Consider the following 13977-nt stretch of genomic DNA (forward strand, 5'->3'; position numbering starts at 1 on the left):
GAGAGCACATGACACACTGGGAGAGAATGCAAAAAAAGACAGGCAGTGAGAGTGACAGATAGGTGGGGACACACAGAGATGAGCAGTAGAAAATAAAAAGTGGGAGCATTTCAATGGAGATAGCATGAGAGGGAGAGAAAGAGAAGAAGGGAGAGGGGGAAAGGAAAAAGGAGAGAGAAAGAGACAGATGCAAAAGGGAGAGGGAGGGAGGCTCTTTGGGATTAGGCAGAGTAATCCTGGTTTGGAAAGGAAATCCACTGCCAACCTCTCCCCTTCCCATTCCAGCTGTCCAGACTCCCCCCCATCAGACCACATGGCGTCTTCCTGTTTTCCAGTGGCATTCCAGTTTTAAATGATGACGATGATTATTATTAAGTAAGTTATTATGTTGTTAAGCAGGTGCCTTTTTCCAGGGCGACTCACATGGTTTACCATAACATGTTCTGCATATACACAATGTTAGAAGGGTGACAACCTTACTATAAAATAATCTATACATTGCAGTGAATAAAATTAAGGTATAAGAGAAGATCGGAATGGTGTACAGGTGTAATCATCACATGTACAAGGAGGTACAGGTGAAAGCACATGATTTTTTGGTGGCACAGTCATCAAAATATTCTTACAAATATTGTGTATTAAATGTCTTTTCCTACATCCAGGGTACTGTATTTATCAATGTTTTTAACGATATACAAAAATTAAAAAAGCCTATGTAATTTACTACTATTTTAAAATGTAATGTACACTTCTACAAATTCAACATGACTTATATTGGCTTAACAAATGTATCATATCCCCTACAAAAATATTAAATTCAGAGTTAAGAAAATGTTGTATTTGAATAGGCTGGTAAATCTTTTTTATTTGTATTTAATCAAATAAAGCTTAAAGTTGATTACAATAAAAGTATTAAGCCTAACTCAGACATTGTCAATTTATCAAACCTTTTTTCTCCCTGACAAAGATGTCTTTTCCATCCCTAAAATGAACTGTTTTTTAGTCTATCCCCTAACATCCTCTTTATGTTACTTCCCACATCCTGTGTTAAATAGCGTTAAAATAAAATAAAATTCACATTGTATAAAATATTGCAGGATAAAATACATTGGATGTTTTTTTCCTTAACTGATAAAAAGTAAATAATGCAATTTATGTTTTGTTTTGACATAAAAACTGCCCATGTAACTTGTAACAAGTCATGACATTAGAAGGGCTTCACCGCGGGGTAGTATCAAGGGGGCGTATTTGCCACAAAGGTCAAAATGGATGTGTTCGTGTGGGTTTACTCGCATTTAGATTAGGTGACAAACTTATACATATGGTAAAGCCCAATAGATTTGATTGCCATTTTTAATTATAATTATAATCTTAGTTTTTCTGATTACTTCATGTAATATTGATTATTCATACATTCGGTAGCAGCTGAATAGGCAATAAATAAATACATAAATAAATATATTTATATATATATATATATATTAATTTATTTAGTAGTGGGTTCAAAATTTCAGTTCAGTTTCAGTCCCCTATTGTGGATAAACATTTTAAGTCCAAGATGACCTCCCTAAATTTAACAAACACAGTGGATAATATGTATACTTCAAACTGCTAAATATATCAGCAAACATTCAGACTAAGCAAGATCAATTAAAGTCAAATTATAAAACTTATTGTTAAGTGTTATTTGGATTAGTCAGGGAATTCCTTTTCAGACTCAATTATTAATATTTTTATTATTTTTAATTCCTTTTCAGGTTTGGGTTTGTCTTTTCTATCTGTGTTTGTATGTCAAGGGGGTGACAGAGTTTTTATTTATTAATTGACTATCATCACTTTGATATATTTTGTTTTTGAAGTTAATTGTGCTGGGCATGTTTGACTCATTGAGTGCATTTTAACTCAGCAAGCACACCTGTCTTTGATCCCAGGAGCTCAGTACATCACCCTCCCACCAGTAAATGTTAACTTTCACTATTAGGAGACACCTGATTTTAATTAGAGATTGCTCTCAGTTGAGAGCAGATTAAGGAGAGCTTGATTTAATTTAGCCTGACCTGGAGGGAAAGCAGCTTGGAAACAATATAGATTTGTGATATAGGGTTCGATGGACTAAAGGGAAACAGGAAAAAAAGTAAATCAGATAAACTGAGCTTATTTCAACAAATTCCAATTTGCAGCTGACATTTGTATCTTTGCAAATACACCTGAAGACCTGCAGCTTCAAATTCAAGAACTAACAGATGCAAGTAAAGAACTAGTCTCCAAAATAACTTGTTCAAAGTCATGTTCAATAGCTTTGTTAAAACTAAGAAAACTAAAGAAGTCAGAAGTTATGTCTACCTTGGACAACAAACCAGCGCAGATAGAGATATTATGGAAGAAATCAAAAGAAGAGTGAAAATGGGATGGAGTGTATTTGGAAGAAACAGTGGTACGCTGTTGAAAGGAAATCTACCCACTTGTTTCAAGAGAAGAGTATTTGATCAATGTACACTAGTAGTGCTCACTTATAGATATGAAACATGGTCATTTAATGCAAATATTATATAGAAACTGCGGACGACACAAAGGAGCATGGAAAGATGTATGCTTGGAATAACAAGAAGAGATAAAATGAATAAATAAATGAGTGGATCTGAGAACAAACCAAATTATGTGACATAATTGAAAGAGTGAAAATGTTAAAATGGCAATGGACTGGACACATTGTCCATCTTTGATCTGTTCTTCTTGCAAAGGCTGGACAAAGCTTTTGAAAGGATCCCAAAAGATTAAAAAAGACTAGAAGAAGAACACATAGAAGATGGGAAGCTGTAGATCATAGCCGGTGGAAACATCTTGGGGAGGCCTTCATCCAGCAGGGGATCGATATAGGCTGATGGTGGTGGATATACACATTATATATATATATATATATATATATATATATATATATATATATATATATATATATATATGATAGATAGATATATATACCTATGCCTATATTGCATGTCTATTTCTTAATATATGTATAGCTGTAATGAATATACAATGTGTAGGAGTTCTTGGACACACACATGTTACCCTGGCTCTGAGGACATATGAGACTGGAGTCTTAAAGGTACTATTTGTTTATAGATGCCCCCAGGGAGAGGGATTATGGGCTCAGTATTGAGGGGAGCGCTTAAGCCCATTCTTTGGGGTAGGACAGTTGTTTTTTCAGCTATAAATACCTCACCCATGTCAGACTGACTCCCTGGAATGGGCAGGCTGGCACTGCAGGGATTATTGGCACAGGGAAAAGGATGGAGAGAGAATGTAAAAAAGCTGTGAGGAAAGGAGAGAGGTGGATAGATAAGGGGAGAGAGAGAGGAGAGATGTTGAGAAAAAGTGAAGCATATCTTATGTATCTCCTGAGAACCTGCATGGGGAGTAGAGCGGTAATTTGGTGAAATGGAAGCTCCCCATCGTCCCTCATAATAAAATTGCTGTGGCGCGGTTTGAAAGACGGGGCACTGTGACATGGCCTGAAGAGAACACAATCAAAAACCATCACCAGACCTTGGATCCAAAAGTTGCCGAAAGTGACACTACTTAGAGACCAAACAGCAGTCTGTGGTTTAGTGACACCCACATCACAAATGAATGTGAAGGCAATTGCAAGAAGGCAATCTTGCAGATGGACAGAGACACAGAGAGGAGTTTTCAGACAAACACACATTTTATTGTATAAAAAATAAAACTAACAATCGGTTAAAACCATATAATCCATGATAACACATCTATACATATTGTAAGAAAGCCATTCAACATGTGTGCATTGCTTTTAATATATATATATATATATATATATATATATATATATATATATATATATATATATATAACACATAAGATGAAGCAATGGCTATATAAAAAAAACAAGTCAGAGATGATTAAAGTGGGTGCTGTCAATGCCCACTCCCTGACCCTCACTACTCCACACATGGAGAAGTTTTACTGCCAAAATCAGTTTTACAAGGGGCAGACTGAGGGCCACTCAAAATCCCCGCAGTCAGCAGCTCTGCTCAGTTCAGGCAGAGGTAACCACCAAGGAGAAAACAATCACTAACTCACTCCCATATCTGTCAAGCACAATCCATCCAAAAGATATCAGGAGCCGGGGGTGAATACACTTGCACTGCTCTGAAAGACACACAAGATATTTCCAGAGCCTAGTATAGCCCAGGCAGCTTTAGCCATATTAATATCTAGAGGACTTTTCAAGGACTTGAGGCATCCCCCACCTGCTCTATGCCAAAGATAAATTAAGCCCTTGATCTGTGTAAAACATCTCATTCCCGCTACGCATTCAAGTTTGCATCAATCACCAAGGTGCCCTTTTTACACAATTGAATACTATTCCGAAATCCATCCCAATGTACTCAAACACTCTCCGTCCAAATGAACCTGTCTCTCTCGATGCTTACTGTAACAGACAGCCACTGTAGGGACCACTTTCCTTCTGGTTTCACTCTCATCATTCATCCAGATATATTCACTACTGCCATTCACTTTCCCCCGACACTGACACAGATGGAAAGCAATTGCAGTCCTCCACATGCGGCATTGAACTGCAACTCAGTGTCTTTTGGATGCTACTGCAGGGTGCCTTTTGTGGCAGAAGTGAAAGAAAACTGTAGATTCTGTGACACTGCATTAAATATCTCTGACACCTTGGCAACTTTGTCTTCAATTTCAAATCCTTCGTCCAGACCATCTGACATGACTGTGGCGTGTTTCAAAAGTACAGTAATTTTCTATCGAACACATCTGATTACAGGTGCAGCACTGGGTTTCAGCTTTGGTTAACAACAAATATATATATACAGGAAGGTACGCTAGTCAGTAGCATTGAGGGCACAAGAGTAGATCACAGGAATTGGCTTGCAATAGGGGAAACACACTGCCATAAAAGCCAACTTGAAATACATTTATTATATTATCACCCATGAAAATATCAAAAGGTGTGCTGCTATCCAACAGAAACTGAAGATGAGGCGAGAAAACTACATTTTGAGAGCATTAACCTAGGTTTGGGGGTGGTAGCAGAGATGAGATGGGGTGGGGAGGGCTAATCTTATGTAATCTTCTATCAGTAGCCTATAGATTTACCCCCACCCCCCCACCCTGTCCCTCAGCTCATAGCTCAGCTCTAACTTCAAAAGCCAGTGAGGTTCATATGGCGTGGGTGGGGGGTCATGAAGGTCTGCAAATGAGCCCTCATTAAGAATAAGCCTTCGTGTAAAAACTGTTAAATATTCCCACTCCTTTTCCTCACTATCTTTTGTCTTTATTTTCACTCTGCACATTTTCTGTTACCTCTTTCCCTTCTTCGCTTTCACTCTCCTACCCTCCTCTTTTGCCTCTCACTCCCCCTCTCATCTCTTTCCCTCTCTCACCCCCAAACCCTGTCATTCCCTCTTTCTCACTTACTCCCTCACCCTCTCACCCCCTCTCTCTCTTTCACCCCCTCAGCCTCTCTGTGCCTCCTGTGACATGGAACGGCTCAGGGATCTGGGGGCTTTGGCAAAGTTCATCCTGAATGGCTGGGTGACCGGGGGAAGGGCCTTGGTGATATCGGTGACGTCCCTCTTGGTTGGGCAGGCTCCATCAGAGATGGAGACCGGCCTGGGAGCCACCTCCGCGTGGGCAGTTCCTCTGCCCAGGCGAGTGCCCATTTCTGCGGGGGTGAAGAGTGGCAGGGGCAGTGTGTTCTGGTAGGGTAGCTGGTATTCCTGTACCCCTCTTGCCAGTGTGCCCAGTCGGATCACCTGCGAGGGACAGTACTGCTCCAGGGGGTATGCCTCCCACTGCCGGGTCATAGACTCCCGACGAGATCTGTCCTCAAAATATACTGACTGCCTGCACAGATGGAGAAAGAGAGAGAGAGAGATTGAGAGAGAGAATGAGTGTGAGGGCAGAGCAGAGGGATGCAGTGATGCGGGGGGTAAAGATACAATAGGTCCCTGAAGTATACAACAATGAAGATGGTTGCTGAAATCACGAGACAGATTAAAAATGGAATGGAAGAAAGGAATGGAATTTTTTCTTCTTGCCCACCCCCGTGACTCTTTATCTGTCTGATATAATGTAAAGTGCCCCTGCCACTTTATTCTATCCCTAATAATAATTATCTGCAACAGCCTTTTTTACAATCCAATTATAAACACACATTCTGTGTAGTTTTTTCCTGCATAATATTACAAATAAATGTAAATGAGACAAAACTCCCCACTGATAAGTCCTGACTGCCATGTCCTCTTATGTCAGGTCAATGTCTTTTGGCGTCATTACAGTGTGAGGCAGCCTTCATTATGTTTGTTGTTGTTGTATATTATTGGTATATCTAGTCATGCCAATAAATGTTTGTCTTGGTATGGAAATGCTGTAAAAGTTTTTTTCTACAACAAAATAGAAACTCAGTTATGTCACTAATAACATAAGTGATATATATATATATATATATATATATATATATATACACACACATATATATATATATATATATATATATATATATATATATATATATACACATACACATATATATATATATATATATATATATATATACACATACACATACATATACGTATATACATACACATATATATACATATACATATATATACATATACGTATATATAAAAAGGAAATAGCATATATATATATATATATATATATATATATATATATATATGCTATTTCCTTTTTCTACAGCAATGTTGTAATTTGTTCGATCACCACCAATTTAAACCTTGCAAATGAGTTTCCAAACTTCCAACTCTGGTCCTTGAGAGCCCAAGCATCTACTGTGTTTTGTTATATTGAAACCATTAACTACTTAAGTGATTCAGTTAATGGGCTTAATTAACTAAATTACTAAGTATTTAAGGTATTCAAGCGATTGATGAGTTAGGGAGACCTAATCTGCAGTATTTCGGCTCTCCAGGTTGGCCACCACTGATCTTGCATAAAGTCAGTTCCCAGTGTGTGCCCAGTGTGAGTTCAGTGTTCAGTCAGAGTTCTGTACCCAGTGTGAGAACAGAGTTCAGTACTCAGTCCGAGTTCAGTACCCGGTGTGTGGTCATTACTTCATGCTGTATTTGTGTAAGGTATTAAGTGCCCACTGACCTGTCTTGCGGTTGTGTGGTGAGCTTGATGCTCTGCCAGTCGGCACAGTAGCTCTCTCGTGCTGCTTGGTTCCTCTCCTGCACGCTGCAGCCCAGTTCAGCCCGTGTCAGGCTCCCTGCCCGCTTCACCAGCACAGTGCAGCCCTGCATGCTGTCTATTGGAGCGTCTGTCTGTAAACTCTCTCTAAACAAGAGCAGTCTCTCTGGTCTGAGGATGCTCTCCGAGGTCTGTCTGTCCACCGGTGTTTGACTCAACTTCACTGACTCTATGAGGGCTTGGAACTCTCTTTGTCGGTCTGTGTCTGTTGTTAAAGTGTCCGTGCCACCTACTTGACCTGTCTGTCTCTGACAAGTGATGCTGTCTGGCTATGGCTATTCCTGAAACTGCAGTAGCTGCCCTGCGCTGGTCTCTCTCTCTGTAGCAGCAGCTCCCCTCTGTGTTGCTCTCTCATGGCTAAGCCAGATTTATATAGACAGGTTGCTGCTATTTCCAGGCAGTGCCCTCACACTCTGTTGATGCAGCCAACTCACTCAGTGTACTGACACCCAATACCCACGCCACGGACGGCACTGCCCACACTTGGGACAAGAGAAAAGAGGGGGGAAGAGGGGGTAGGATGCCTGCTCTGATGGGAATCCAAGCCCTCAAAGCCCCCATAATCCCATCAACCCCCCGCCTTTACCTAAGTGTATCTGAGTGGAAAATAGCCTTTTAAGATTTCCCAAGTGTAATTCATTACATTACCTTTGTTCTAAATTAAAAGGAATCTTAATGGTTGCGTTTTAAAGGCCTCGGTTATGATAAGACCCTATCGTACACCCCCTCCCCTTCTTTCTCAATAGCAGCTCTCTGATATGAAGACCTTTAACAGTGTTTTGTTGTTGTTGTGAGAGCTGTTCTCCTGTCTCGTTCGGAATGCAGAAAGAAATGACGCTACTTACAGCAAGTCTCTGGATAGATTTCAAAGGTTTCTTTGGCACAATTTACTTTTCTTTTTTTAGAAGCAAATAACCTTTAAGCTGATTTTCCACAACTATTAAGCACTTACAAGTAAGGGTAAGAGATGTAGCATTATATTTCCCCACATTGCCTAAGTGATATACTTTACATTTTTCTTTCAACAGTTAGTATGTTTTTCCAAAGTTCAGCACTAAACAAATAGCTTACCAAAAATAAGATTTTTGTATTAAAAGAAAAAGGAAAAAGCAGTTCACAGACCCCAATTATATTTTTAAAGATAAAAAAAGTGGATGGATGATACATTATATATACCCTTTGAAAGGAAATATGAAGTGACCCAAAATTAGTTTATACATTTCTTTGCAAACTTATTTTGGTCCTTTGGGAAATCATGACGAAGGTATGACATCTAAAATGTTTAAAGCAGAGTGAAACTTCAGTCATTTACTTTTGAGCTGTACTTTAGCTGTAAATAAAAAATGACAGAATTTAAATGAAATATGGAAGAGGAAAATGTTATTTAGACAGCGGTAGCAACATGCTGGAAAGTATAAGGTTTTATTTTCAGAGCTTCTACTTCAAGTATTGGTCTGATAAACTATGTAATTAATATGCTGAAAATGACTTTATATATATAGTGCAAGTATTTTAAGCCATCAACTAAAATAAGTCCTTGAAAATTTTTTCATATAACTTTTATAATTAGATTAAGTAATCAAGAGCTCTTGCTTTAACAAAAACCTGTGGCCCTCCACGAACTGAGTTTGAGACCCCTGCTATTCTTGACAGTTTCTCACACATACACAGTGTATTGCTTAGATAAGCACCTATGAAACATTTATAGTTTGATTTAGGGGGTAGATTAATTTGTTCTGGAGCAAATGTGACATTGCCCTTGACAGTCTGGAAAAAGTGGACAGAGGGGGGGTACGTGGGACTACCTGCATGACCACGGACTGAATGTCCAGAACAGGACTGGACTCTTGTCACTCAGTAATCCAATATCTGGATGTGATCAATCCGGCATAGTCTCACACTGCTGGTTCTGCCTGCACTGAGACACACACACACACACACGCTGAGTCACACAGCCTTCTAAGTCACTGACATCAGACCACTGAAATCAGCATGCTTATACAGCTGTCCTGCAAAGCCAGGGGGTGGGGTGACCGACACTGCATGTCACAGGCATATTTAAAACATACGGCATCATTTTACGCTGCTGGGTAAAGGTTTACCTACGCGTAAGACTCTAAGGACAGGCGATACTAAAGCTTAACTGGTTTTGTCACAAGCCTTCTTAGTTTCATGCATGGGCAACATGACTATATGATTTATGTACACTACCCCCATGTTTCCTCTGGAGAAGCTGAATGAGGAAGCATTGAATTATGCAATCAATTTAATTCCATGAAACAGGTGCAGGAGGACATTTCAGTTACACACTGTAGGTACAGTACATTACAGTTCAGGTGAACTACAGCATTAGAAGATCTGGTCTGTTACACTGAAATTCTCAAGGAGGATAAACAAATGGAGGGATCCGTAAAAAATCACCTTTATTTCAGTTGGGTAACTACCATTAAAATACTATAATAATGATCATAACAAAATAGAATAGACAAAATCAGTTCCTTAGTTTACAAGACCCTAAGTCTAGGTAAAACACAATATTAGCCCCTGTACATAGACACAATAGCAGCAATATCAGGGAAGCAATACCAGGGAGCCGGGCCTCTCTCCACATCTTTCTTTCTCTACCTGGTCACACACTCATCCTGCACTACGGCACCACCTGCCACATCACTCTCCTCCACTGTCTCTATTGCACTGATACAGTTTAGCCCTCTCCCAATACTCCATGGGGGGAAAAAAACAGGTGTGTAATTGGGCTGTTGGCTGGGAGTCCTGTATTGATGTAACAAAGATCTCACCCCCCCCCCCCCCCACACACACACACACACACCCTTGTCAATGTGGACCCCCAGGTCTCAGAGCTCAGATGTTGTTGTTTTTTACTGTTATATAACCAGGCTGACAGATAAGGCAGCTCTGTCAGCAGTGCCAGCCTGTTGCTATAGTCAGATAACTGGACACAAACACAGAGTCCACATCACATGAAATGTCACATCAGCAAAGCAGGGCAATATGGGAAATCAGTATTGAAACAACAAATAAAAGCTACACTGCTTCACTTTATTTCATGCCTGACATGCTAATACCAGGAATAAAAAAAAAACATCATAGTTAATTGACGAAATACTCCATGTTTTTGTGGATTTACATATTTGTTTGGTCATTGTTATTATAATAAGCTTGGAGGGGTCTACCTGAGTCCACCCCAGGGAAAATAATAACCCGCCCTCAATGATCTGAGTGAGGACTGCACTGTAAAGACTGTTAAGAAAGATTTACGCCCCCAGCCCCCCCCCACACTTATTCCTTAGTTTTTTAGTGATTGCTGCATTTTGTCTTTATATTTTTAAGGGGGTTATACATTGATTAGTTAGCGTTTCGGTATTTTAGCATTTGGGTAATTTATGTTATTTTCTATTGTATTAGTTTAGTGTTTTAGACTATTCTATCACCCTGTATCAGTAAAGGTGGATTTAGATTAGTAATTGTTTGTTAGGATAGCTTGCCCCATGTAAGCTCTGGAGAACAGACTTCTTGCCCTGTCTCACTGTATTGAATATCATCCCCTGTGAACCAAAGAAAAATAAAATTAATTTTACTAACCCGGTGTTCGTGGTTGAGTTTGTGGGCATGTTATTCAAATCTGCCTTGGGAGTATAAGGGTGGTATTTAGGTTCCCAGTCCTCACAAACCCTTTGGGTGGCACAGTTGAGGTATCAAGATGTCGAGTGTCACCACCGGCTGTGTCATCCGCCCCGGTGATCGAAGTGAAATCGGTCAATGAAGGTGACAGAGCTGGGTCTTATTATCCTTATCCTATTTTTATTAAGCACAAGCCACGTACACAGGTAAAGTTTCTCCTATGTAAAGCAATCGTTAATATTGGAGGACTTTAGAAATATATGTTCTACATTAAGCAACACATTAACATTTCTGCATCAGAAAGACATGTCAGGTTGAGAAAGGTAGATGCATTTTGGTGACTGTTCTCTCCTTTAATGGAAAAATAAACTTTAGTGTGCAACACAGTAAAGTAAAGTCTGTGGCTTTCCTGGGCTTAGCCTTTTATATTATTAAGACCATCTGTTTTCTATCAGTTTGATTGCCTGTAAAGCAGCAACATCTATACTCCCTGCCTAATGCAGCAATGTTTTTAATTGAATTTAACCTTTATTTAGCCAGGTTAGTCAATTGAGAACCAATTCTCATTTACAATGATGACCTGGCCAAGAGGCAAACATCATTACAGCACATATTAAACAATTTAAAGTCAGCAAGCACAGATATCAATGAACAGAGCCTTCAATTTTTGCTTAAACATATGGATTGAAATGAAGCTGAACAGCTTCACACTATGTTGTAACTCATTCCAGTCATTGGCAGCTGAAAACTGAAACGAGTTGCGGCCAAAGACAGTATGGACCTTCATTAATACCAGCTTGACAAAAACACCTGATTACCAATTATGTAATTAGGAGCTCTGCATAACATTATTTTATATATTAACTGGTGCCAGTAAAGTTCACAGTGATGTGTTTTAAATGGAGCACCAGTCAGAAATGTAATGGCAGGATGGTAAAGGACATTACAATATAAGAAACCAAGTCTTTAGATTGTACAAAAATAATGTGAAAGTGTCCAGTCCAACCAGATTCCAAGATACTTATAATTAACTTGCTCTAGCTCAGACCCAGCATGAGTTACAATCGTACAGACATCGCTAGATTTATTGCTATTGAACAGCATACATTAGTTTTATTCAAGTTCAATAAAAGATGAAGATACAATATTTAACTGGCAACTAATAAAGGGATATGAGGATGGGGAAAATGTGCTCAATGCTTTATTTCTGGTGATAATTTGAGCTGCACAATTCTGTACATATTGAAGCCTGTTGATAAGCTTAGATGTAACGCCAACAAACAGTGAATTACAGTAATTAAACTGGGGAGAACTGAAAATGTGCTCAAGCTTCTCAGAATCAGGCTTGAACAGGAATGGCCTCAGTCTGGCCATGTTCCAGAAACCACATTACTGGGAGTGATGTGATGCTTGTTCACTTTCCTGATCGGGTGCGGTGTTGCCACAAGCATCACTTCAGTTCTGTTGCGGTTTAGTCAAATCTTTATATCAGACAGGCAGTTATTTAGTAAGGAGATTTCAACAGAGATTTCTGGTGTTTTTGTCACAGACGGTGACAACTTTGGGTACATTTTTATTGCACTTTGTGATTTAATTTGTTTATTACTTAATGACTTACTCAGCAGCAGCACCGCCACCATAACCGCAGGCAGGGTAGGAGAGTTCCCGAGACTGCAACAGAGCACTTCAGACAGATACGACATTGGAGCCATTACATTTCATGAAGTGCCAGGGAAGATTCAGGACTGAGATCTGCAACGAGAGGCAGCATTACAAAAGATAAGTATTTGTTGAATGATTGAGAAATGCTAGAGGCTGCATTGAACTTGACACAGGAGCTTATGGAGATTGCAATTTAAAAACTATAGAATAATACACAGTGAAAGAGGATTAATATGATGTATCAGTTATATAATGTGCTGCTGACTACTCCCTATACTTTGGTTTCTGACAGAAGAATCATCGTGACCTGAAGGAAAAACAGAGACTTAGTTAAACCTTACGAATTCTGGGCTAAATTATGGTTACTTGCAGCAGCTTCTATGTTGTGAAGTCCCTCTGGGGGTGTCAGGGCCCCCTGCGGTTGGTGATCCAGGTATAGTCCTGACGCACATATCTGGTGGAGAGACGAGCACAGCAGGACGGTGATAAAGGGACATTGATTGTCGTGATTAACAGGTGGTGTGAATGAAAGGAGATTTAAAGCTATTGCCTTGGGAAGAACTGTCCTAGTGAGGCTTGAGACTTCCTAGTGAGGCATGCTTGCTCTCTCTCTCTCTCTCTCTCTCTCTCTCTCTCACATACACACACACACTCCTGTTTCTACCATCCTGGACACCTGAGGAAACAAGGATATGAATAGCACCACCTGGAGGTGGTGTTCTTTCCCACTAGGAGGCTAATACTGACTGGGAGTTGTAGTATAATTACAGAGGATGGGAAGACTTAACACCACCCCCCAAGCAGGTTCAGACCATCCAATTCACAGACACCAAGTAAGTACAAAGTTGTCTTATTTCTCCTTATTTCACAAAAAGCAGACAGGGCAGGAATTATGTACTCCACAATTACACAGGGAAAATCCATGTAAAAGTAGAAATCTCTATGCTAAAATTGCTTTTACACTTCAGGGCAATACAACCCTATACAAATCTAGACTCATTGAAAGAAACAGAAAACAAAAATCAATAAGGTCCCTAATTCCTGGGGCATGACAAAGGGGCATCATATTTTCTCATTATCTATATACTTGATTGCCAGGGAGTCCAGGGATCCTCTTTATCTGTGTTGCCTGTTCATCCATATTTACTTGCTATTCTGATCAAGTGTTTTCAAACACAACTACCATTCAGGCTTCAGGTGGTGTTGCTTCATAACAAGTTATCAAGTGGGAACAGACTGGGTTATGTATCTGTTCATGTAACACTGTGCAACCTATTTCTATGCATGTTTATTCTTTGCACAGCTATGCAAAGGCAATCTATGTTTCTGGCAGAGTGGTGTTTGATCAGTGATATGGACTCCTTTACCTATGGTTACCTTCAGTGTCCTACTGCTCACAGCTTCTGCCTACAATCA

The 13977-nt window shown here is 39.6% G+C and overlaps 1 protein-coding gene across 1 annotated transcript; it reads right to left on the reverse strand.

Annotated features, from left to right (window-relative positions):
• Positions 1–4936: 4936 nt before the first annotated feature.
• tcap (titin-cap (telethonin)) lies at positions 4937–7610 on the reverse strand. Its single transcript, XM_066698921.1, has 2 exons — positions 7162–7610; positions 4937–5889 (listed from the first exon to the last, which is right to left on the reverse strand). The coding sequence occupies exons 1-2, from the start codon at positions 7308–7310 to the stop codon at positions 5499–5501; spliced, it is 540 nt and encodes a 179-aa protein (XP_066555018.1). The 5' UTR covers positions 7311–7610; the 3' UTR covers positions 4937–5498.
• Between the last annotated feature and the right edge of the window lie 6367 nt (positions 7611–13977).

This window comes from Amia ocellicauda, chromosome 3, assembly GCF_036373705.1.
Source record: "Amia ocellicauda isolate fAmiCal2 chromosome 3, fAmiCal2.hap1, whole genome shotgun sequence".
NCBI lineage: Eukaryota > Metazoa > Chordata > Actinopteri > Amiiformes > Amiidae > Amia > Amia ocellicauda.

Bases quoted from the DNA above. Each gene is read 5' to 3' on its own strand.
- tcap (XM_066698921.1), bottom strand. From the start codon at position 7,310: ATGCAGGGCTGCACTGTGCTGGTGAAGCGGGCAGGGAGCCTGACACGG. The intron at 5,890-7,161 runs GTCAGTGGGCAC...CCATCTGTGCAG, and splicing joins ACCACACAACCGCAAGACAG to GCAGTCAGTATATTTTGAGG.